Genomic DNA, 27,501 nt, shown 5'->3' with positions numbered 1-27,501 from the left:
AAAAAGTTCTGGCTGGCACTTTCTGTTCATAACTGTAGTCCATACAACTACGCATAAAAACAATACTCCTACTTACATCACGTTCCATTATCAACTCAGGGGTTGGACTGCTGTTGAGCCAAATGGACACTTTCAATTCACCCCCATGTGAAACACAATACTGGTCAAATGCATCCTGTTCTAGCATGTAATAATGTAGATTTCCCTGCTCCTTATATGGCTGGGGTTCTGGTGGCTCCCATTCATCAGAAATTTCTTCATATCTTGAAGAGAAGGTTCTTTATTACCAAGAGATAATACTTCTCAATAACTAAAATTTACATGAAAATTTTAAGCACAGCAACACAAATTGGCTCTTTCCCACCGTACTCCATCTCCGTTTTTTTGGCATTTTTATGAGGCTGCTTAAGTTTCCATTGAAGTGACATATCAGCAGTGTAATTTCTTTGACATCAGAAAGATGTCAAAGTTCCTTTTTGTATTTAAATTTACGTTGCTAACCAGAAATTAGGGGGCAACAGTACAACAAGCAATCAACATTCACTGAACCTAAGTACACAGTCAAAAATGATTGAACGCAGCATGCACAATTAAATCTTCAATTTGTCATCCCTGAACAAAAAATACAAAGCATCGAAATTCACCCCGTATTCGATGTTGAAATTTTAATAAATCTCAAGTGTTCTAATGGTGGTCGTTGACTGCAGACCAAGGGAGAAATATAGAGTACCACTGTTTTCAATTTTTCATGTACAACATTTTCAATGTGTTGCTTCACACTACAGTATTTGGATTTTTAGCTACTTGGGTTTTTAACCATCCTAAGAAAAACCTTTACTTCAGAAACTTACCGGTATTTAATAAATTAATGGGATAAAAATAAGACAAATTTATACCTTCACCAATCAAGTATCCAGACTGAAAAAGAGCAGTCGAGAGAAGTGGAGGTTGGATTTATCAAACCATCAAAATGGGAAAAATGACACAGTTTTACTTATGCAAGGGTCTTACTTCTGAAAAATGGCATTTTGTTGCGATTGGTAACAGTGATATCTTTTTATTATTTTATGAACAAAACAATTAGATACATACATGAAATAGATATAAAAGTATATATGTACATTACACGAAATAAAGCAGCTGATGTGTACTGTTACAAATGAGAAATCATCAAAAGCTTATTGATCATACATGAAAGTAGGTCAGCGATACAGTGTCACAATCTTGATCAAATGTGGTGTTGTTCTTGTCAGTCCAAGGGTCAGTTCAATGCAGCTCTTCGTACTAGTCTACTCTGTGAAGGCCTCCTTATCTCTACATAGCTGCTGCAACCTACATCCACTTGAACCTATTTACTGTAATCAAGCCTTAGACTTTCTCCACAGTTTTTAACTGCCAAACTTCCTTTAATTACCAAATTAACAATTATTTGATGACACCACATATGTCCTATTGCTGATCACTTCTTTTAGGTAAGTTATGCCATAATTTGTTTTCCTTCCTCAATCTGATTCTGTAACTCCCCATTTGTTATCCAGTATACCCATCTAACCTTCAGCATTCTTCTGTAGCACTGCATTTCAAAAGCCTCTATTCTCTTCTTGTCTGAACTGTTTACCATCCACATTTCTCTTCTGTACAAGGTTACACTTTGGCCAAAAATCTTTAGGAAAGACTGCCTAACACTTAAATTTATGTTTTACGATAAATTTCTCATTTTATTACTCAAATAGCAAAAGCTCATCTCCTATTTTGTTTTATTTCCTAATCTAATTCCTCAGCATCACTTGATTTAATTCAACTACACTTCACTACCCTTGTTCTGCTTTTGGCATGTTCATCCTACATCATCCTTCAAGACACTGTTGATTCTTTTCAACAACTCTTCCAAGTCCGTTGATGCCTCTGACAGATTTACAATGCCATTGGCAAATCACATAGTTTTTATTTCTTCTCCCTGAATTTTAATGCCTTTTCCAAATTTCTCCTTGGTTTCTTTCACTGTTTGCTCAATGTACAGAGTGAGTAACATTGGGGATAGGCTACAACCCTGCCACGCTCCATTCTCAACCAACCACTGCTTCGTTTTCTTGTATCTGCCATCTGGTTTTTGTACAAGCTGAAATAAGCTTTTGCTCCCTGTATTTTACCATTACTACATTCAAAAATATAGAGTATTCTGGTCAGTATTGTCAATACAAATCTACAAATACTAGAAACATAGTTTTGTCTTTCTTTGACCTATTTTCTAAGATAGGTCACAGGGCCAAGCATTACCTCGTGTGATCCAAATTTTCTCCAGAAACCAAACTTATCGTCCCCAATGATGGTTTTGACCAATTTTCTCGTCCTTCTGTCTTCTGTAAAAAAATTATGACAGTTTTTTGCAATCATGACTTATTAAACTGACAGTTCAGTAATATTTACACCTGTCAGCTCCTGGCTTCTCTGGCACTAGAATAATCACATTCTCCTTGAAGCGCGAATGTATTTCACCAAGACTGAATGTATTTCACCAGTCTCATATATTACACACTTGGAGTATTTTTGTCTCCCAAAGATCTCAATAATTCTGAGGAGAATATCACCTGTCCCATGGGTCTTATTTAGACTTACACCAGTCAGTAATATCTCGAATTATTCTCCTAATACTGTATCTCCCATCTCCCCTTCACCTACTTCCTCTGCTCTTTCTATTGTGTTGGCAAGTTTGTTTCCCTTAAGGTACGCATCCACTACCAAGCAGAAGCAGCACATGGCATAGGTAAAGGGGTCACTGTCCATGGACTCATGTCTTCAAGGTTATTGCAGTATTTTTTAACCCATGAAAAATGTTCAGCTAGGACCATTAAAAAACCTTGATCACAACTAGAGATTTTACTCATCACAGGGCAATAAATCCCAATGGCTAGCAAGCATCTAGTGACATTAACTTACAACATTTGCTTTTGAAAACTAGTCTGCAGTATGATTACATAAAGGTGGAGGCTGTCTGGGCCCATAGTTCTCAAAACTTTTTGTATCAACTAACCCTTGTTTCCAGTTTATAATTTCAGTGATCTAACAGTAATGGCATATGAGGAGCAGTGCTACATGTTATTATTAATCATTACGTGTCATTGACAATCTACAGAATAAATAATGAGTGACAAAGTAATTGCTAGCCCATCAATGCCTGCCACCGTGACACCCAGAAGAGTGAGAAGCTATAGAAGAAATGTCATTAGTGGCGAGGCTAGGAAAATAATAAGTCGGGTCACAGAATGCAGCAGTCTGAATGAGGACACTGGTGAAATACTGTCCTGCATTTGAAGCTGGCCGTCCTTATAACCCACTTACGCAAATCCTTGTTACCTCTGTATGTAGTTTATACCATGGCTACAGACCAGTATAAGGTGCATGCATCAGTGGGTTGCCAGCCCTGGCCGACAATGGAGGCCTATAGTGCGCGTCATTTACAAAGGCGGCCGAGTTTAGGTTCCTTCTAAGCATCTGACGTCACAAAACACAGTCAGCCAATGAACAGAGAACGACGTTGCCAGAGCTCGACTGCAGTGCAGAGCACAGACGAGTGGCTTTAGTTTTAGAAATGTTCAGTCATAAATAAAGTAATTGAACAAAAGCAATGTCTTGATAGCAGACTTTATTTTATAGAAAGATTGGAAAAGCATTCTTTACACCAATTGCTTCATTTTCTATTAATTAATTAAACCAAACAAGCAACAAGCCTCCTAATTCAGGCGATAGCAAGGAAAGGTGTTTGTGTCATTTTCACGAACCACTTTTTCGCAATAAAGAACAGCAGTAATTGTTTATTTCCTATTGTGCTTCGACGAAACATGAATAATTTATAGTCATACCAACAGTGTTTGTCGGTATTTTACGTGATATTTTAGAGTCCTACAGAAGCTCCGTCGTACGACTGGCTGCGTTAGCGTAATGGTTATGGTGTTTGGCTGCTAAGCTAAAGGTTCCGAGTTCAAACCTTGTTCGGTGCTTAATATTTTCTTTATTTAAAAGCAATATCGAATAGTCTTACTTGAATTTTATTCGTTTGAATGTAATTTTTTGAAATTTCGAGTGCTTTGTCTTTTCATTATATTCAGAATAATGTTTTCGGTTTTTCCAATTTCGTCCTCCAATATTTCTTTTCACAGCAATTAAAAACAATGAAAAGGCACACATACAATATTCATGTTATCTGTTTTGTTTGTCTATCTTCTCTTCCACAGTCGCTGTTTTACTATTCATGTTGAGATATATTCTTTGCAACAGTATTAAAAGTATTATTTAGAGCAGAATTTCCACTCCTACGTTGCCGAGCTACTTGATTGTCTGACGCAATTCTTTGCTTCGCTGCTTTGGCTGCATCATTATATTCAATGTTTTCGTCAACTGATCTAGGTTTTAGCAAGTGTTTGCTGTCCGTTGTGACAAACACAAGTTGTTTGTGCACTGCGCCTCACTGACAATATATTTTAGTCTCTATGTTTTATTACATCCACAATTCAGTGTTGTGTACTTCGCCAATTTTGTTTTAATCAGAACATTTGACTCTGGTATAAATAAGACTATTATTACAGTCGCGAAAAACGGAATATTTCTTAATATTACACATGACTGGTACTTAAAAGAGATATTGTTATACAGAAATTTTTATATGCAAATTAAGTATCTTGTCCACATTTCATTCTCAACATTGTGGCAACTAAAATCGACCATACGGAAAGTATACACTATGGACTTTTACCTCTGCAAACTATTCAAAATTTCGTGCAATGGTTTACTACATTTCATGCTGCACAATAACTGCGTTGAACATCGAAACAAAATTAAATCATTCATGGGGGGAAGGTATCAGTCAAGAAGATGTGTAAAAATCAAATTTTTTGGCCAAATAGTTTTTGTGAAACCGAATGATAAGTGTGTCAAAGCAGTTGGAACATCATGTGCCAGCACAGTGATGACAAAATTGCGCACAGTGCTGTAGCAGCGAAAGGCACTGGGTCAAGTAAACACAACAATGAGGGTGCCGCTGAACCATAAACTAGACTCCCATACTCAAGGTGGGATTGAACAAGGGTATTGTAGAGCTGCAGCAGAGTAGAGTGATCTGCACCCCTGTTGGTGTTGCTCAGGCAGCGGAGGCCATTGAGGTGCTGCCAGCACTTCCGCTTAAGCTGACAAAGGTGAGGTAGCCAAGTCAATTGGGCATCTAAAACCAGTCATAAGAATCGATATGTATCCACTACAGTGAGTGGATCATCATTAAGGTAAAGTTCTGGTTCCGGACGAACAGTACGACGTCAACAGAAGTGCATGACACATGACTTAGCAGCCGAAAATTGGAAGCCATGGGCAAGAGCCCATGACTGCCTTGGGGATGGCTCCCTGTAGGTGCCACTCGGCAACACCAGTACTGGTGGAGCAGTATGAAACGCAAAAGTCGTCTACATACAGAGAGGGTGAGATGGACGGCCCTACAGCTGCTGCTAGACCATTAATGGCCACTAAAAATAGTGATACACTCAACACAGAATCCTACGGGACCCCGGAAAGTACGGAGCGACAGGAAATTCTGGATAAAAATCTGGAGCGGGCCTCAGAAACCCCACCCATATAATATGGCAAGGATATGATGTCACCAGGTGGTGTCATACGCTCTGCGTGGATAAAAAAAAGACTGCAACAAGGTGTTGGCGTCTGGAAAAGGCTGTTCGGATGGCAGACTCAAGGGACACAAGAGTATCAGTGGTAGAGTGCCCCTGGCGACAACCACCCTGACATGGAGCCAGTAGGCCATGTGACTCCAGGACCCAACCCAATCGCCGACACACCATATGTTCCAGCAGCTTACGAACAACGTTGGTGAGGCTGATGGGCCAATAGCTACCCACATTAAGCAGGTTTTTACCAGAACGATGGTACTCTCTGGCCATTGCGATGGAAAGACACCATCACACCAGATCCGGTTGAAGATGGCACGGAGGTGGCGCTTGTAGTCAGACGAGAGATGTTTAATCATCTGACTGCGGATCCTATCCGGCCCAGGAGCTGTGTTGGGGCAATGTGCAAGTGTACTTTAGAGGGTTCACTGTGGCGTGTAGTGAACAAGAGGACTTCCCTTTCCATCCGCCGTTTGAGAGTGCAAAACTCTGAGGGGTAGTTCTCCGATGAAGAGGCTCGAGCATAGTACTCAGCAATCATGTTTGTGTCGGTACATAGCACACCACTGATGGTAACGCCAGGGACACCTGTTGGGGTCTGATACCCAAAAAGACGTCTGATCTTTGTCCAGGCTTGGGAAGGTGGTGTGTGGCACCCAATGGTCGACATTTACCTCTGCCAACACTCCTGTTTCCGTTGTTTTATAAGCTGGCGTACACGGGCACGGAGCCACTTAAAGGCTATCAGATGCTCTAGGGAAGGGTGTCACTTATGCCACTGTAGAGCTTGCTGATGCTCTGTATTTGCCTCAGCGAGTTCTGTGACCACCATAAGACTGTCTTATGCCGGGGGCATGCTAAAGAGTGAGAGATTGCATTTTCTGCCGCACATAAGATTCGAGTAGTCACCTGCTCAACCATCACATCAATGTTACCATATGGGAGAGAGTCAACGGTGACATCAGAGGTGAAAGTTCCCCTGTCCGCCTTGTTTAAAGCCCATCTGGGCAAGCATCCATGGGCTTGACGCCGGGACAGTGACAGGAAGATGGGGAAGTGATCACTACCACACAGGTCCTTATGTGCTTTCCAGTGGATAGATGGGAGAAGTCAGGGGCTGCAAGTTGATAAATCAATGGGCAAGTAACTACCTCGAGCCACACTGAAATGCGTGGCGGCCCCAGTATTTAAGAGGCAGAGGTCGAACAGACAGCAGAGTTTCGAGATCTTTGCCTTGACCAGTATGCATGGTGTCAACCCACAAGGGGTTATGGGCGTTAAAATTTCCCAAAAGTAGGAAAGGTTTAGGGAGTTGATCATTCAGTGCAGCTAACACATTCAGGGGTACTGTACCATCTGGAGGCAGATATATATTGTAGACAGTTATTTCCTGCATTGTCCGTATTCTGACAGCCACAGCTTCAAGAGTGGTTTGAAGTGGCACAGTTTCACTACAGACCCAGTTGAGGACATAAACACAAATTCCACCTGACACTCAATTATAGTCACTATGGTTCCTGTAATATCCCTTATAGCCACGGAGGGCAGGGGTCTGCATTGCCGGGAACCAGGTTTCCTGGAGGGCAATGCAGAAAGCAGGTGAAAAGCTTAACAGTTGCCATAGCTCAGCCAGGCAGTGTAAAAAAACTGCTGCAATTCCACTGGAGGATGACCATCTTGAGACTGGGAAGGCATGGAACATTCAATGAGGCAGTTTACGCCTCAGGGTCACCTGCTGCCACTGACGTTTTGCCTGAACAGTCTATATCCATTGTGCCTGAGAGTCCAGCGAGATCCAGGTCGTCAGCAGATGCCAGCATCTTCACCCCATCCTCAGACACAGAGCTCGTAGGTAGCAGTGGTGTGGGTGCCACTACAAGTTCCTTGTTCTTGGGGTCTTCCTTTTCGATTTCTCGTGCTGTTCCTTGGTTTCCCTGGCTGGGAGGACTTCATTGAATCAGTCTCCAGGACTGAGGATGAGCGTGAGGCCCTGCGACCAGCTGCTTTTGGGCTCTTCAACCACTGGCAGGTGTCATCTCTCCCACTAGCAGAAACTTGTGAAGGAAGTGATCCAAGGGACCCCTTCCTACCAAGAGGAGCCAAAGAAGCCTTGTGTTTCTCTGGCTCATTAGTGGGGACTGAAATCCCAGATGGTTGGGGAGGGGGGGGGGGGGGGGCTTTGCTCCTGAAGTAGATGGTGCGAGAGCAACAGGCCGCCTGCTCCGACAGCCAAGAGTTCACGGTCGCTTTCACTTCGTCGTCGTCATTGAAGCGCTGCCTGCCAAGATGGTGTTTCAGGTACCGGAAAAGATGAAAATCGCTAGGAGCAAGGTCGGGGCTGTATGGTGCATGGTCCAAAACTTCCCAGTCAAAAGAATCAATCAAATCCCGAGTCTTTTGGGAGGTGTGAGGCCTAGCGTTATCGTGCAGGAGCAAAACTCCTTTTGTCAGCATGCCGCGCCTTTTGTTTTGAATTGCTCTGCAGAGCTTCTTTAGAGTTGCACAGTAGGCATCTGAGTTGATTGTCGTTCCTCGTGGCATGAAGTCCACTAGCAAAACACCGCGCTGGTCCCAGAACACAGTTGCCATAATCTTGCGCTTTGACAGCTTCTGTTTGGCTTTGACCTTGACGGGCGAGGTTGTGTGTCGCCATTCCATCGATTGTCGCTTGCTTTCGGGAGTGATATGGGATACCCATGTTTCATCTCCAGTGACAATTTGACTAAACACGTCATCCCCTTCTTCCTCGTAACGAATCAAAAAGTCCAATGAACTGGCAAATCTCTTCGCTTTGTGGTCCTCTGTGAGGAGTCTGGGTACCCACCGAGAACACAGTTTCTCAAAGTTTAGGTTTTCAGACACAATTTTGTACAAAACCGATCTTGAAACTTGTGGAAATTCCAAAGAAAGAGTGGAAATTGTGAATCTTCTGTCCTCACGAATCTTTGTTTCGACTGCAGCCACCAAATCATCAGTGATCACAGAGGGCCGGCCTGAGCGTTCTTCGTCATGGACGTTTTGACGGCCATTTTTAAACACTCTAACCCACTGACGCACTTTACCTTCACTCATTGCATTCAAGCCATAAACTTCTGTTAACTGACAATGAATTTCTGCAGCTGATAGGCTTCTCGCGGTCAAAAAACGTATCACTGACCGTATCTCACACGCGGCGGGCGGCAACTTGCATCAGTGTGAACGAGAAGGATGCCGGCAAGTAGCGTGGTGGCTTGTTGCGACGTCCGTGCGAACTACGGGACTATACGCGCGAACAGCCCTTACTTAAAAAACAACCCTCGTAATCTGAAGCTGATCATCCTCTCGAGCAGTTTACAAAGTACATTTGTCAGGCTAATTGGGCGGTAGCTGTCTAGAGATGTTGGATTTTTCCCGGGCTTAAGGACGGGGATAACTATACTCTCGCACCATTGTGACGGAGAAGCACCCATGAACCAAATGTGGTTGAAGACCCTGAGGAGCTATTGCCTCAGGGGAGCAGCCAAGTGTTGCATCATCTGGTTGTGGATGGAATCTGGGCCTGGGGATGTTTCTCGTGAAAAGCTAAGAGCTTGCACCAACTCCCATTCAGTGAAGGGTGTATTATAGGGCTCAACGTGGTGCGGCATGAAACAGAGGGGGATCTGTTCAACTCTACATTGCTGCCAGAGAAAGGTAATAGGGTAGGAAGAGGACAACAATGCCATTGCAAAGTGTGTCTCGAGGTGTTCTATGAGAACCAATGGAACAGTGCACAGAGCACCTAGGAGGTTTAGACCCTGGACAGTGGACTAACACTGGTGGCCCAGAAGCATTGCATAGATGGAGGGACATACGGTTTCACGTCGTATCTGGATCACACAACCTTGACCTTCTATGGGAGGGTATCCCCCTCCAAAGCCAGAATGAAGGCGCCAGTAGCAGTGCAGTTGTCTTTGCGATCCTTCTGCACACTGCTCCAGGTTAGCAGTTCCTCATCAGTTTGCTGAATGAGATCCCAATGAAAAATTGCTCCCCGGACCATATTCAGAGATTGGTGAGGAGTAACAGACACTGGGACATTGCCAAGACAATCACAGGCATGAAGAGCTGCAGAAGAAGAAACTGATCAACAGGGAGTGCAACTGCCACCTTACTAATAGATTCAACTTCACCAAACTTGTACTTGATATTTTCCACAAAAAACAATTGCTCTGTGGCAGTGAATGTGTCCCCATTTGTCCTAGTACAGACGAGGTAACGGGGGAAGGGTTTCATCCCAAGACAGCGAGCCTGGGCCTCCTCCCATGGTGTAGCCGGGAAAGGCGATGTTGCTAGGTCATGCAAATCAGCATTGAATGATCCTGCCCCATTTGAAGAGAAGGCCGTTTGAGAATGGCCAGATTTTTGCAGCTTGATACGCTTCATGTGCCAAGCATCCATCCTGATACCACCCACTCCGATGAGGGGCTCTCCCCACGGGTGCTATCCAGACACAGCAAGGGCGTCTGGCATGGCAGCTGTTGCGGGAGTTCCAATACTCCAAGAAGATAAGCAATCACTCCTTGGCATACTTGGGAAGGGAACAGCTCAGGTACCAGTAGTGTGATCCCTGTGTTGTCAGGCGGCTCAGCCATATGGGTACATAACAGTCCCACCACACAGACTAGCTACAATCGGGAAGGGAGAGGGGAAGGAAGGGGGAGAGGAATCCAGACTGTAGGTGCTAGGGAGGGAGTTCTTCCCCATATGGATAATCCAAAAAACAGGAAATTTCAAAATGGAGGTCAAACCTCAAGTGGGGACCTAAATCCAAAAAGGGATGAAAGAACAGACAAAAGGAATAAAATTGCAACCAATACAAGAAAACAGGTGGATAGCCAGGTCAACATAAATCAGGGCACAGAGAGGGGAAGCAGCCGGCAACAGGGAAGGAGCGAGGATAGGGATGGAGGGTAGGGGGAAGGAAACGCAGCCAGGGAATGAAGAATTAGCTGAAATAGCTCGGTGCCCCATGTGCGCCATGCACGAACTCACGAAAGAACTGTGTGCCCCCTGGGGGTGTCACACACACATTGAATAAATGAGTTCGAGATAGTCTGGTGTCATAGAAAGACAGCAGTCAGCCAGGGCGTGCTCATCATGTCATTACCCCTTCTGCCATTGCTGCAATGCATGCTACCATTAGAAATAAAAAAAGGCCGGTGGTTAAGACATTCAGCTCATGTTGGGCATGAGAAATAATCTGAAGTTCCGGAAAATCTGTGCACAGTGGATTCCTCGCAGTCTGGTCGGCATCACTGCAGCATCTCAAATGTCATCAAGATATCCTGTATTGTGATAGGAGATGAAATATGATATCATTCTGAGCCAGAGAGCAAATGTCAGAGCCAACAAAGGAAGCACTTGGATTCAACCCCACTGCAAAAAAATCCAAAGCTGTGTGCGGGCTCTGGGAAAGTCATGATGACCTCTTCCTTTCACTGTAAGGGCCCACTGCCCACTGACTTCCCAGAGCACAACACCACAATAATGCACAGCAGTCAGTGGACACTGCGAAAACTGAAGTGCACTGAGGCCGAATGCTAACGCATGCCATTCTGTTGCAGGATAATGTTCTCACAGACGTTGCGAAGGTTGTTTCCACTATGCTGCAGAAGTTTCGCTGGGAAGCCCTTCCACACCCTTATATAGTCCTCATCCCTCCCAAATTCCCATAATTTTGGAGCCCTGAAGAAATAGTGGCTGTCAATTTGTTTCGGATGAAAGACACACACCAGAGTACTATCATGCTTCACAGGCAACCACCAACTTTTTCCATGGCAGCAACGACCATCTTGCCTCACAGTGAGATACATATATTAACAGTTATGGCAATTACTCTTGAAACAAACAGTTCATTTATGAGGTCTGTTCAACAAATTCCCAAACTTCGTACACAAAATGTTTCTACACTACGTTCTACTTACTGTAAATGGTCTCCAAAATCATCTCTTCCACACCTGATAAACTGCTCCCAATGCCGTTTCCACTTCCAGAAGCAGTCTTTGTATGTCTTTTGCTGAACAACAAAAAGGGCCGCCTGTGAATTTTCTTTTATCTCATCTAACATCACAAATATTCATCTTTCCAACAGGGTTTTCAACTTATTTTGGGGGCATGTGGCAGGGGGCGTGTGGCAGGGGGAGGGGGGGGGGGGGGGGGGGGGGGAGGGAAGAAGAAGAAGACCGCAAGGGACAGCTCTGGAGAGTACAGAGGATGAGGCAGCACAGTGATTTCGTTTTTTGTGCAATAGTCATGCACCAATAGGCATGAATGTACAGGTGCATTATCATGATGCACGAGCCAAGAATTGTCTTGTCACATTTCAGGCCATTTCCTTCTTACGTTCCCACAGGCAACACATCCAATAGTACCATCTATTAACATTTATGATGAGCTGATCCTTCAAAGTCAAAGAAACCTTTCAGCATGGTTTTGACATTTGACCTGACAATGTTTTTTTTTTTTGTCTCTGAGAACCTTTTCGACCCAATGTGAAGATTGAACCTTGGTCTCAACATCCCACATGTAGACCCACGTCAGTTATGATTCTCTTAAGGAACATCTCATTCTCATTTGCACGATGGAAAAGCTCTTCACACATTGCGAGGCAAAGGTCTTGACTCGAGCCGCAGGACAAACTTGGCAGCAACATGATGTGTTACAAGATGCTGTGTCAGGATTTCATGACATGATCGAACTGAAACATTACATTCTTCTGCAATCTCTTGGACTGTCAGTCTTTGATTGGCACGCACAATTTTGCTGACGTTCCTGATGAGAGAGTCGTCTGTAAACATCAAAGGGCATCCTGAACAAGGGTCATCTTTAACTTTCTTCCAGCCATTTTTAAACCGTGTGAACCATTCGGAACACTTGGTATGGCTCGAGCATTCATCACCGCTAGCTTCCTGCATCATTTGGTGTGTGTCCTTGACGGTTTTCTCGAGTTTTACACAAAATTTAATGCAGACGCATTGCTCCTCTAACACTGCCATCTTGAAATTTGCAAACTGTGCAACACAACATTCTGCTCAATACAGCGCTGAATACTAAGTAATCGACGTTCAACAGCGAGACTTCCGCCAATTACACATTAAACACAGGCGTATGCAGGGATGCCAACCGCATTTCGCTCCAACACGCCACTGGCACAAAATAACGAACGTTTCGGAATTTTTTGAACAGATCTCGTAGCACCATCTCTCTCTTTTTCACTCGATTACCCCTTATACATATATAGAAAAACAAACAAAAAATACTGAGTAAGTAAGGAAATGTATACTCACTTCTTGAAATCTGTGAACAGATTTACCAAAAAGGTATGCTGTCTGTCTAGCTTGTGGTTATTCAGTAAGCTAACAGCTTCCAAAGCATACTTTGGGCTGCTGTACTCGAGGAATATGTACCTTAAAAATTAATATATATTTTTTGACATTAGGAAACAAAAACTTGGTATTTCAAAAATGCAATGTAAATATTGATAAAAATTATTACCCTTTTGTTGTGCCATCTTCTGTCTTCGGATAGTATTCATTAACAATGACACCAACTTTGGAAAACAGTTTGTTGATAACAGAGGATAATTTTTCAAATCTTTCTGGTCCAACCTGAGGTACTCCATCAACAACAACAACAGATTCAACTCCATCAGTTTCACGAGGTTTTTGCATCAACAGATCACCAAGCAATTCTGAAATAGTGCAGAAGCCAAATCTTATACTGGCGATAGAAAAAAAAACTGTCACGAATAAACAAATATACTTAAAGAAAAACTATTTCACTAAATTACAAAATGTGATGTATCTCTTATAATATTCATAATACTAGAGACTACAACTGGCATAATTTATTAGGACTGAGAAGTTTTATTTATAGTTTTACTCACCTGTGGTTCACTTTTACAGGCATATTGTGCATGTAATTTGCAAGAGATAGCAAATGATAAATGATGCAAAGTATGCTGTACATTAGCTTGATATTCTTGTGTTTATGGGGACTGTCTACAAAAGAGTGCTCCGCAAGCTGCCTGATGTTGCATCATGAGACATAGATTTCTCCACAACCCTGCTACATTTCATTTCATTAATGGTGTAGAGGAATGACTTAAATCTACATATGATTTCTCAGACTTTACTATTGTGGTCATTTTGTGAGAGGGTTAGATGAAAGAGATACAGCTCTTTTTGGAGTGTGCAGGATTAGAAATTTTACAGTAATCCTCTCCAAGACACACAACACCTATTTGTAAGGTCTTGCCAGTGGAGTTGTATGAGAAACTTTGTGATGCTCTCTCACTTACTAAATGAACCTTTGCTGAAATGAAATGAGCTACTGTTCTTTAGGTCTTGCCTACCTTTCCTGTTAACAGTACTTGGTGCCGATCACTCCATATTAAATGCACCAATTTTGGTTAATTTTTGGACCTTGATGACCCAGATTTCTGCAGTTGCCATTCTAAAGCTCTTGAACTGCACTTTAATTTGATGAATAACACCACACTACTGTGAGGTTAACTTAATCTGCAAAAATCCATTAAATTTTGGTTTTTCAAAAATCTAAAAACCACCCTTTTTATATAGTCTCTAAAAATATGTGATTCTTACACATTTCTGTTTGTTTTTCATGTAATTTAAAGATGGAGAAAGGATGTGTTGAGAGGTGAATTAATTTTTGATATAGTACTGCATATGGTCGATTTTCCTCGCCAACTTATGTTCATGATCAATAATTATGTATCATTGAAAAGGCATTTGAAAATAATTGACCTCAGCTTCTATCATTAGACCATGTTCAGTGTATAATTTGTTGCACACCAGTTTTCTGGTTATACTAAATAACTCACAAGAGGCACAATATCTTGTAACATACAATTTTGCTGAAAATTAACTAACAGTGCTTTATGATGGATCATCAGACCACCAGCCAAGCCAGAGTGCACTGTTTCATGATATATGACCACGGGGATAACGCTGAAAGCATACATGAAGTAAGGTTACCGTCACACTTCAGTAATTCAAAAACCATCCAACAGACTAAAACTAGTCTTCCATCCCAGTGCCTGAATTTCAGACAGCAATTAAGCTGTACTCTTTGAATGGTAAATAGGTATACAACTTATTTCTACACAGCATACTTCCTCAGAAGATTTACACTGTCAGTAGTTACCACTAGCAGTTCCACTTCTCACAGCTGGTAGCTGGGTCCTTGCATTCTGAAATATTATCATTAATCTAAAAAAACTCATCCAAAGAGAACACCTGCTTCATTTCTTTTCTTGTCTAAACCCTGAAAACTTATGTTAAATCCATCATACAAGTGGGGCTTCACATACCCTAGCTCAAGAGATTGCTCTGTGGGCTTCTTTTATTAATTTTTATCCTCTGGCAGAAAGACACAGTTAAAGCTCTTTTAAAAAACTTTTTAAGTTATTCTTAAGTAGTAGTTTCTATTTTAGGTAAATTTTATTACTCAAATATTTTGCCAGGTATTTACTTTAGAATGAATGAAGTTTTAATTCAATTTTTTGTAGCACCTTAGCTGGGACCTTACGTGAAAGTAGTGATTTCATGGTTTGTTTACTTAATATTTATTTTCATTTATAAATTTCATTTTCTTAATTTTATTTCTCATGAACCCATTATTTCTCCATACTGAAATTAAATGTACTGTTTGTCAACAAACAAGAAAAACAATTTTTTTATATAAAAAAAGGGAGAATATTTTAAAGATTTTCCAAAATTTATTTTTTGGGTTTTAATCACATGAAGAAAATTTTACAGCTTTACTGTGCTGAGTACCAAACCAAAGCTTACATTAAGTCCTTTATAGTAACATATGTTTCCACTTTCAAGCCTCAACAGCTTTCAAATGGACATTTTGGTTTAGAAGACACTCGGGATAAGAGCCAATTTTCATTTCTTGATAAACAAACAAGCAACACTTCGAAAGAGAATGAAACACTGTAGTTTTTTGTTAGTGAACAGGTATTGGCAACAACAAAATATTGACAAGAATCTGACTATGAGGTCTAAACCTTTGGTTGATCTATGGATTGACCAGCAGTATGTGTGCCATAGCACCAAGCAACATCCTTCTTAATGGATGAATGATACTTCTGTAGGATTGTTACATGTCAAACTGGCATAATTATGATGTTTTTATAGGGAGTCTAATATGGAAACAGCAACTTAAATCTATCTAAATGCATACTACTATAAATATAATAACTGTAATTCTTTCCAGTGTTTGCTCATTAATCATCTAACTAACCAACAATGTGCCTTCCCAACTATTTGTTTGTAATGTTATAACTGCTTATATTAAGGATCAACTGTATCAAGTGTCAATCCTCTGCAGATGGTCCTAGATTTTGTTAAAAGTTTCTGGCTTTAGGACTTCCCCACATACATTAGCTCAAGTTTAAAACAATAGTTGATCATACACTGGATAGATATTTACTCAAGAGAACAGTTCATAATGGTAGGGACCCTACGTGGTATACAGCCAATCTCAAGAAACTCCTAAAGAAACAGAAACTACTGCTTAATAGATACAAAATAAAGCTTAGAACTACAAATAGACACTAAATGGAATGTGTTTAGCTGTCAAGAGAACTAAGTATAAAGCCTTGAATGACAACCATGGCAGAATACTGTCAAATGATATTTCACAAACCCCAAAGAAATTCTGCTTGTAAGCAAAGGCTGTAAGTGGCATCAAAGATAGTGCCCAGTCACCCATGAATGAAACAGGAACTGAAATCAAAGGACAGCAAAGCAAAGCTGAAATGCTTAAATCAGTTTTCAAATGTCCCTTTGCAAAGGAAAACCCAGGAGAATTGCCCCAATTTAATCCTCATACCATTGAAAAGAAGAATGAACCAGGTGTTCATGTCAACAGGTGAAATCATTAAAAGTAAACAAAGCTCCATGGCCCTATGAAATTCTATAAGATTCTATAGTGAATTTACAGTAGAGTTTGATGTTCTAACTTCAATCTATCACAGATTCCTTGGACAAAAAACCACTTCCAGGAGTTCAAAGAAAGCACACGCCATACCCCTTTACAAGAAGGATAGCAGTAGTGATTCACAAATCTACCGTCCAATATCCTTGACATTGATTTATTGTAGAATCTTAGAATATTCTGAGCTCAAGCATAATGAGGTATCTCTAACAGAATGACCTCCTCCATGACAACAACAACGACCTCCTTCATGACAACCAACATTGCTTATGCGAAACCCAAACTAATTTTCTCACATGACACAATGAAAGTTCAGGATGAAGGCACTCAAGTAGGTGCAGTATTTCTTGATTACCAAAAAATATTTCACTCAGTGTCACATCTATGCTTATTGTCAAATGTACGATCAGATGGTGCATCAAGCTAAATCTGTGATTGGAATGAGGATGTTTTGGTAAGGATGATGCAGTGGATTCTCTTGGATGGAGAGACAGCAATAGATGTGTAAGTAACGTTGGATGTGCCAGACGGAAGTGTGTTGGGACCCTTGCTGATCATGTTGTATGAATAATCTTCCAGTCAATATTAATTACAACCTCAGACTTTTTGCACATGATGCAGTTATCTATAATGGAGTACTGTCCGAAAGAATCTGCAAGAATATTCAGTCAGATATTGATAACATTTCAAAGTGAAGCAAAGATTGGCAACTTGTTTTATATGTTTAGAAACATAAAATTGTACACTTCACAAAATGAGAAAAAACTTAGCATCCTACAACTAAAACAGTAATCATCATAGCTGGAATCAGCCAACTCATACAAATACCTTGGTGTAGCACTTAGCAGGCATATGAAATGGAATGATCACATAGGCTGTCATGTATAACACAGATCGTAAACTTCAGTTTATTAGTAGAACATTGGGAAAATGCAGTCAGTCTAAAAAGGAGACTGCTTAAAAATCACACAATCAAACCATTCTAGAATACTGCTCAAGTGTATGGCAACTGTGCGAAACAGAACTAATGGGGGATATTGAACGTATACAGAGAAGGACAGCACAAATGGTCACAGGTTTGTTTTATCTGTGGGAGAATGTACCAAACATATTGAAGAAACTTAACTGGAAGATAAATGTACACTATCTTGAGAAAACCATTCAGCAAAAAAATCAAGCAATGGAAACTCCAGTAGGAATATCAAAAATGTTGAAAAAGATTGCTACTTATTGTAAAGAAGACATGTCAAGTTGCAGACAGCACAATTAAAGACACTTACATAAAAGTTTTCAGCCACAGGCTTCATCAGTAAAAGAGACACACATTCTCACACACACAGGCAAGCACACCTCACACACGCACACGCACGCACACACACACACACACACACACACACACACACACACACACACACACACACACACACACAAACTCCAGCAGCTCGGGCCAGAATGCCACTGGCCCAAGATGCTGGAGTTGGCAGTCGTGTGCATGAGGTGTGCTTGCTTGTGTGAATGGTATGTGTGTCTCTTTTACTGGTGAAGGCTGTGGCCGAAAGCTTTATGAAAGTGTCTTAATTATGCCTGTCTGCAACTTGACATGTCTTCTTTACAGTAAGCAGCAATCTGCCTTTCCTAAATTGTTGATATTCCTATCTCAAGAAAGCCTACTTATAAAGTTTCTTGAAACAGTTTTAATTTATGACTTTTAGGAATGTACAATCCTCTGTGTATCGATCGCATATGGATTGTAAGGACAAGATAAGATTAATGGCAGCAGTCATAGACATTTAAACGATCATTCATTCTGCATTCCATATGTGAAAGGAATGGTAAGAATCACTCATAACTTGTACAATGGGATGTAGCTCTCTGTCATGGTTTGCAAAGTATAGGTGTAGATAACCAACAGCACATCTGTCAACAGCCTCATGGAGCTTCTGACTTCTGGCAAGGTAACTAGAAGGTGGAACCAATGTAAGATTTTCCTCAGTGAAATAATCTTGAAAGACAGAATTCAGTATTTTGAACTCTTCTGTACCCTCCACCATATGGTGGCAGTGCGATCACTTCATGACAACACTTTTCTGAATTTTTCATCACTGATTTTCAGTTTCAAATTCATCACACACTTCATATGCTCCTCACAAAATTGGCTCTGAGCACTACGGGACTTAACATCTATGGTCATCAGTCCCCTAGAACTTAGAACTACTTAAACCTAACTAACCTAAGGACAGCACACAACACCCAGCCATCACGAGGCAGAGAAAATCCCTGACCCCGCCGGGAATCGAACCCGGGAACCCGGGCGTGGGAAGCGAGAACGCTACCGCACGACCACGAGATGCGGGCTCCTCACAAAACTTTTGGCTTCAATTAAATCTGAGATTAGACGCTCTACTTTAGCAACAAATCCCAACAAGGTTTTCACCCATGAAAGATCTTGCCCATAGCTCATACAGTTACTTGGTGCATATCATTCAGTGTTTATGTAGGTGTCACGACCTAAGAAATCCATTTTTGTGCTTGCCAAAGTCTAAGCAAACACTCACTCAATGGAATGTAGCAATGACAAGCTGAATAACCAATAATGCCACAATATAACTTCTTCGTAATCAATGAAGAGCATCAACAATATCTGTGATGCTGAAGACACTGTATTGCTGGCAAAATGTGCAAACTCCCAAAGCTTCACTTCTAAATGTAAATTCATGCTGGCATATACAGTGTTTGTGCTGTTATTGTTTCCAACTTTGTTCACAGTAATATTTGTTCTCCACAGCTCTGTTCACATCAGTGCAAAAACTTTCGTATTAAAATCTGGTAAGGCCGCATACAGTGACTAATTTGTGGAGGTTTATGAATAATACTCAACACTATAATGTGACAAAACTACCTCCACCTGAACATGCCAGGAAGGCCCAACAGTACCAACCGGCCACCGTGTCATCCTCAGCCCACAGGAGTCACTGGATGCGGGTATGGAGGGGCATGTGGTCACATACCGCTCTCCCGGGCATATGTCAATTTACGAGACCGGAGCCGCTACTTCTTGATCCAGTAGCTCCTTAACTTTCTTCACAAGAACTGAGTGCACCCTGCTTACCAACAGCGCTCGGCAGACCGGGTTGTCACCCACCCCAAGTGCTAGCCCAGCCCAACAGCGCTTAACTTCCATGATCTGATGTGAACTGGTGTTACCAGTGCAGGAAGGCCGTTGGCAAAGTGATGAAGATAAATTGGTAATTAAAAAATCTATAGAAAATGTGATACACAAATCATTTCATAATCAGACCATGGAAGTTCCATTTGAAAATAATAATAATAATAATAATAATAATAATAAACAACCTCATGGAGGCCCGGGAAAAGAATAGGCCTCCGGTATGTTCTGCCAGTCGTAAAATGCGACGAAAAGAACAAACCACTAATAGGGCTAGCCCCCCTTTAGTGTGATTACTTGGTTCAGGACAGAACTAAAGAAGCCTCGGACAAGCTGCGTCATGGTCGGGGACGACGCTTGAACCCTATGCCCGCCCACAATGGTAACGACACTGCTAGCCAACTGGAAAATGATTTAAATCCAAATAGAGGTGTTTTGCAGGATATGCTTCCTGCAACCACCCTAGAAGGAAAACAAAGACAGAGGATGAGATGGTCAGATGAAGTTAATCGACACCTCATGTTCTATTATTACCAAGCAACAAACCTAGGAACCAACACAACTGGATACAGATCACAAGTATACACAACATTTATTACCACATACCCGGAATTAAAATTTTTAACAGAACAACGACTAGCTGATCAGATCCATGTAATAATAAAAAATAACAGGATACCCCAGTCAGAATTAGAAAACGTCAAACAACAAGTACAACAAATACTGGAACAAAATCATGTGCAATTAGAAGAAGAAAATACAGTAATGGACTCAAACATCCCAGAGAAAACAAACAAAGAACAAAACGCGCCAATTAAACAATCAGAGGAAAACGAAATCTTAAGACAGCCACCAGAACAAGCACAAATAGAACACGAAGTGACACACATGTTAGATATAGAAGAGAAATTTCAGCTGACATATATAGAATACAAAGACAAAAATACAGACATTAGACCATTCTTGCATAGACCACCAAATAACCCACAAATCGAAACAACAACAACAACAACTATCAACACAATCATACACAACAAAATAAATGAAAATACAACTATGGAAGAGTTACAACTACTGGTTTATGTAGGAGCACTCACTACACTAAATATACACACTAGGCAGAGATCAGAACCAACCAACACACAGAAGAAACCCACAAAACCAGCATGGCAACACAGGCTACAGATCAGAATAGAAAAACTGAGAAAAAACATTGGACAGCTAAAACAATTTATAAGAAATGAAATATCAGACAAAAAACGAAAAAGGTTACGTAAAATCTCACAACAAGAAGCAATAGAGCAATTAGATGAAAAGAAGCAGAAATTACAAGCATTGGCCAAACGACTTAGAAGGTACAAAAAAAGTGAAAATAGAAGGAAACAAAACCAAACATTCAACACAAACCAAAAGAGATTTTACCAAACAATAGATAACACACACATTAAAATAGACAATCCACCAAACATAACAGACATGGAACACTTCTGGAGCAACATATGGTCAAACCCGGTACAACATAACAGGCATGCACGGTGGATAAAAGCAGAAACAGATACGTACAAGATGATACCACAAATCCCTGAAGTGATAATTTTGCAACATGAAGTCGCCCAAGCAATTAATTCTACTCACAATTGGAAAGCCCCTGGAAAAGATAAAACAGCAAATTTCTGGCTAAGGAAGTTCACCTCAACACATTCACATCTAACTAAATTATTTAACAGTTACATTGGAGACCCATACACATTCCCTAATACACTTACACATGGAATAACTTATCTGAAACCTAAAGATCAAGCAGACACAGCAAACCCAGCTAAATATCGCCTCGTAACATGCCTACCAACAATCTACAAAATATTAACTTCAGTCATTACACAGAACTTAATGACACATACAACACAGAACAAAATTATAAATGAAGAACAAAAAGGCTGCTGCAAAGGAGCACGAGGATGTAAAGAGCAACTGATAATAGATGCAGAGGTGACATATCAAGCTAAAACTAAACAAAGGTCGCTATACTACGCATACATTGATTACCAAAAAGCTTTTGATAGTGTACCCCACTCATGGTTACTACAGATATTGGAAATATACAAAGTAGATCCTAAATTGATACAGTTCCTAAACATAGTAATGACAAACTGGAAAACCACACTTAATATCCAAACAAATTCAGATAATATCACATCACAGCCAATACAGATTAAGCGTGGAATATACCAAGCAGACTCATTAAGTCCTTTCTGGTTCTGTCTTGCTCTGAACCCACTATCCAACATGCTAAATAATACAAATTATGGATATAATATTACTGGAACATACTCACACAAAATCACACATTTGCTATACATGGATGATCTAAAACTACTGGCAGCAACCAATCAACAACTCAATCAATTACTAAAGATAACAGAAGTATTCAGCAATGATATAAATATGGCTTTTGGAACAGACAAATGTAAGAAAAATAGCATAGTCAAGGGAAAACACACTAAACAAGAAGATTACATATTGAATAACCACAGTGACTCCATAGAAGCGATGGAAAAAACAGATGCCTATAAATATCTAGGATACAGACAAAAAATAGGAATAGATAATACAAATACTAAAGAAGAACTAAAAGAAAAATATAGACAAAGACTAACAAAAATACTGAAAACAGAATTGACCCCAAGAAACAAGACAAAAGCTATAAATACTTATGCTATACCAATATTGACCTACTCATTTGGAGTAGTGAAATGGAGTAACACAGACCTAGAAGCACTCAATACCCTTTCACGCTCACAATGCCACAAATATAAAATACATCACATACATTCAGCAACAGAAAGATTCACATTAAGCAGAAAGGAAGGAGGAAGGGGATTCATCGACATAAAAAACCTACATTATGGACAGGTAGACAATTTAAGAAAATTCTTTCTAGAACGAGCAGAAACTAGCAAAATACACAAAGCAATCATTCATATAAATACATCGGCTACACCACTGCAATTTCATAACCACTTCTACAACCCTTTAGATCACATAACATCAACAGATACGAAGAAAGTAAATTGGAAAAAGAAAACACTACATGGCAAGCACCCATATCATCTAACACAGCCACACATTGATCAAGACGCATCCAACACATGGCTAAAAAAAGGCAATATATACAGTGAGATGGAAGGATTCATGATTGCAATACAGGATCAAACAATAAACACCAGATATTACAGCAAGCATATTATTAAAGATCCCAATACCACAACAGATAAATGCAGACTTTGCAAACAACAAATAGAAACAGTAGATCACATCACAAGTGGATGTACAATACTAGCAAATACAGAATACCCCAGAAGACATGACAATGTAGCAAAAATAATACATCAACAACTTGCCATAAAACATAAACTAGTAAAACAACACGTTCCCACATACAAGTATGCACCACAAAATGTACTGGAGAATGATGAATACAAATTATACTGGAACAGAACCACTATAACAGATAAAACACCACCACATAACAAACCTGACATCATACTCAGCAATAAAAAGAAGAAATTTACACAACTAATCGAAATATCCATACACAATACAACAAATATACAGAAGAAAACAGGAGAAAAAATTGAAAAATACATCCAACTGGCTGAGGAAGTCAAGGACATGTGGCATCAGGAACAAGTTGACGTTATACCGATTATACTACCAACTACAGGAGTCATACCACACAATATCCACCAGTACATCAATGCAATACAGCTACATCCAAACGTATATATACAACTACAGAAATCCGCAATTATGGATACGTGTTCAATAACCCGAAAGTTCCTAAATACAATGTAACATATACCATACAGTTAAAAGGAAGTCACGCTTGATGAAGGTCCGCGTCACTTTCCATTTTTAACCAGACCTAAGGTCTGAGAAAAATAGAAATAATAATGTCAACAAAGCAACTTTAGCAAACCAGATACTTGCTGCTATTCTATTTTCAGGCGAGCAAAGATATTTCAGATTTCAAGGCGTACCATAACTGAAATAATATGTGCAACACTGGTTGACTAATTTTGTAAAGATAACCAAGTTATACAAATTACACTGAACAGACTTGTTTCCTTCAACCATATTTAATTTCAGTATTGTATATTTTCATTTAATAGTTCTTGCAACACCTGAAAACAAATTAACATTATTTCAAATGCTGACAACTTTCAGTCACTGGTTATAAATCACAAACGTATTCGGCCAGGAACTGCTCTTCCACCATTGCACAATGGAGACTGATGGGACCATTGTTCCTCAGTGTCCCGTCCCAGAGGAAGAAATTGTTCTTAACTGCAATTGTTAATTTATCAATATGCTACTTGCATTACTTGTAGCAAGCGGCACTTCTCTTCAAACAAGCTGGTTGCCAAAGAAGAGTTCCAGATGCAAGCGTGCTCCAGAATGCCTCAACTGGCGAACTAATACAAAAAGTTAACTAATTTTGTAACAAAACAACAGTTTGCCTGGAGAAGGTCGAGGTGCTATCATAAGTTTCGGTGGCGAATAATGTATTCACGTTGTGTGAAACTTGACATAGGAAGCAACTGACAAGAGGAAGGAGTGAAATTTTTTAATTACCTTTTATTAAGGGTATGAATGGTGACATTCACTATCATGTTCCCTGTATGCAAGTCTTTTGGAAACTCCTGTTACTAGAACATGAGAAGGCAAAAAAAATTCTTTATGTTAAGAATCATTCATTCATTTCTGTGTCCGGTCAGCATTTCCAGAAGGTAGCAACTCTGATGGCTTGTTGTTTCCCTCTATCAGATTCTGTGTCGTGCAGGGTTGTTCAGTTGAAGACAAATTAGCAGATGGGCCGGGTCTTACGTTGCTCCGCACTTACAGGCTGTATCTCCATCAGCCGGAAGAATGCCCCATTTTTGGCATGTTGGTATTGCAAAGAGGAACACCCACCCTAAGACAATTGAGCAACCTCCAAATAGTGTAGGGGAAGTCATTTCCTGGAGCTAGCTCTTCCTTTACAGGGATACCAGGTGGTAGCTTGCTCTTCCACCTGGTGATGCAGTTTGAATCTGGTGTTCCTCTAGTGGTTGAGTCCTGGCGATGAAACTCTTTCTCAACTTCAGTCAACGGACTACAGACTAATGATCATGCAGTGGATGTCGGGGATCATAAGTTTGCTTAGTCCTCTACATCAGCAGCAACAGCCCTTCTAATAGTTGGGGGAGCTATTCCAACAATCTGGTGGACTGTACCGACTGGAGTTGGCTTCATACATCCCGACAAGATCAGGACAGTCTCATTGATTGCAATATCAACCTGTTTGGTGTGAGTGGGTGAACAGGTGAAGCATACTCTGCAGCGGACACACACAAAGCAAGAATAAAGTCCTAGAATTTTGCTTTACAGTCAGCCCCTTATCACTACGACAAGCTATTTTGTAATACATTGCTTATATTGCCACCAAAAAAGCCTAGCTTACCACTATGGCTCGAGTTTTTCACTGTTTTAACCTTTGGACTCTTCTGTGGGGTTCATAAAATGTTGTGATCTTCAGTTGGAGCTCTCCATACTAGCATATACTGTGTAAACCACCTTACCTCTGCGTAACTAAATGGTTCAAATGGCGCTGAGCACTACGGGACTTACTTCTGAGGTCATCAGTGCCCTAGAACTTAGAACTACTTAAACCTAACTAACCTAAGGATATCACACACATCCATGCCCGAGGCAGGATTCGAACCTGCGACCGTAGCGGTTGCGCAGTTCCCGACTGTAGCACCTAGAACCGCTCGGCCACTCCGTTCACCTCTGCATAACTACCACAACCTCTATCCATTTAAACCTGTTTACTGTATTCAAGCCTTGGCCTCCCTATACAATTTTTAAACCCCCACACTTCCTTCAACTACGAAATTGACAATTTCTTGATGCCTCAGCATGTGCTCCATCAACCGATCTCTTCTTTTAGTCAAGTTTTCCCATAAATTTCTTTTTCCCCCAATTTGATTCTGTACCCCCCTCATTTGCTATTACATCTATCCAATCTAATCTTCAGCATTCTTCGGCAGCACAATAATTCAAAACCTTCTATTCAATTCTTGTCTGAACTGCTTATCGCCCATGTTTCACATTCATCCAAGGCTACACACTCCACACAAATGCCTTCCGGAAAGGCTCCCTAACACTCAAATTTACATTTAATGGATTTCTTGTCAGAAATCCTTTTCTTGCCATTGCAAGTCTAAACGTTATATTCTCTCTACCTTGGCCATCACTCAGTTATTTCAGTACTCAAAAAGCAAAACTCTTCCACTGCTTTCAGTGTCCTGTTTCCTAATCAAATTTCCTCAGCATCATCTCATTTAATTCGACTACACTCATTACCCTTGTTTCATTTTTGACGATCCATTCCGTTCTTTTAAGTCCACTGCTGACTGACAGGTTTGCAATGTCATTGGCAAACCTCTAAATTCTTATTTCTTCTCCCTCAACGAAGCCCCATTCCAAATTTCTCCTTGCTTTCCTTCAAAGCTTCTCACTGTACAGATTGAGTAACATCCACCCTAAGACAATTGAGCAACCTCCAAATAGTGTAGGGGAAGTCATTTCCTGGAGCTAACTCTTCCTTTACAGGGATACCAGGTGGTAGCTTGCTCTTCCACCTGGTGATGCAGTTTGAATCTGGTGTTCCCTCTAGTGGTTGAGTCCTGTCACACTCCCTTCTCAAGCACTGCTTCATTTTCTTGCCCTTCAACTCTTGTAATTGTCGTCTGGTTTCTGTACAAGTTGTACATAAGCTTTCACTCCGTGTATATACCCCCACTACCTTCAGAATTTCAAAGAACGTATGCCAGTCAACACTGACAAAAGCTTTCTCTAAATCTTCAGGTGCTATACATGGGGTTTGTCTTTCTTTAACTTATATTGACTCTTATGGCCAGTATTCCCTCAGATGTTTCTAGATTTCTCCCAAACCCAAACTGATATGGGTTGACTTCTACCAGTTTTCCCATTTGCCTGAAAACAATTCAAGCCAGTATTTTGCAAACCAAAATTACTTGCCTTCTTTGGAATTATTAGAGTCTTCTTCAAGTGCAAAGGTATTTTGCTGGTCTCCTACATTTTGCACACCAGGCGGAATAGTTCTGTCATGGCTGGCGGCTCTCCCAAGAATATCAGCAGTTATGAGAGATCACCACCCACACCAATGGACTTGTGTCAACCTAGTGCTCTGCCAAATTCTTCTTGCAGACCATATCACACATCTGATCTACATCGATTTCCCCCTCATCACTTTCTATAATATTGCCTTCAAATTCAATTCCCTTGTAGAGCTCCTCTATCAGGGTGTATACGACCCGGGACAACCGGGAAATCCGGGAAAAACCTGGGAATTTTTTCATCCGGGAGAAAACCGGGAAAAACCCGGGAATTTTTCGGAATTCCGGGAATTATTCATTGTTTTAGCTTTCAGTTAAATTTTAGTAATTTTGACTGCAGAATAGCTTCTCTAGCAAAGAACGTTATTATATCCTGCTACTGGAGAATGGTACTGCAACAATAAAATATAAACGAAAGGGAAAAAATAAAACTTTAGTGGCAAAGGAAATGTGCAATTTACAACAACAAAAAACCATGCACGCACAAGCGCCTGCAAAT

At 40.6% G+C, this 27,501-nt stretch overlaps 1 protein-coding gene across 1 annotated transcript in view; it reads right to left on the bottom strand.

Annotated features, from left to right (window-relative positions):
* LOC124593736 (eukaryotic translation initiation factor 3 subunit B) overlaps window positions 1-27,501 on the bottom strand; it is a 69,516-nt gene that overhangs the window by 22,245 nt on the left and 19,770 nt on the right. Inside the window, exons 2-4 of the mRNA XM_047132066.1 lie at window positions 13,182-13,377; window positions 12,974-13,093; window positions 77-263 (exon numbers count right to left, since the gene is read on the bottom strand). Of these exons, the coding sequence (XP_046988022.1) occupies window positions 77-263; window positions 12,974-13,093; window positions 13,182-13,377 (503 nt within the window). The remainder of the gene's footprint in view (window positions 1-76; window positions 264-12,973; window positions 13,094-13,181; window positions 13,378-27,501) is intronic.

This window comes from Schistocerca americana, chromosome 2 (genome assembly GCF_021461395.2).
Source record: "Schistocerca americana isolate TAMUIC-IGC-003095 chromosome 2, iqSchAmer2.1, whole genome shotgun sequence".
Taxonomy (NCBI): Eukaryota; Metazoa; Arthropoda; class Insecta; order Orthoptera; family Acrididae; genus Schistocerca; species Schistocerca americana.
The sequence above is the reverse complement of the archived record's forward strand: the minus strand, read 5'-3'. Positions and strand labels throughout refer to the sequence as shown.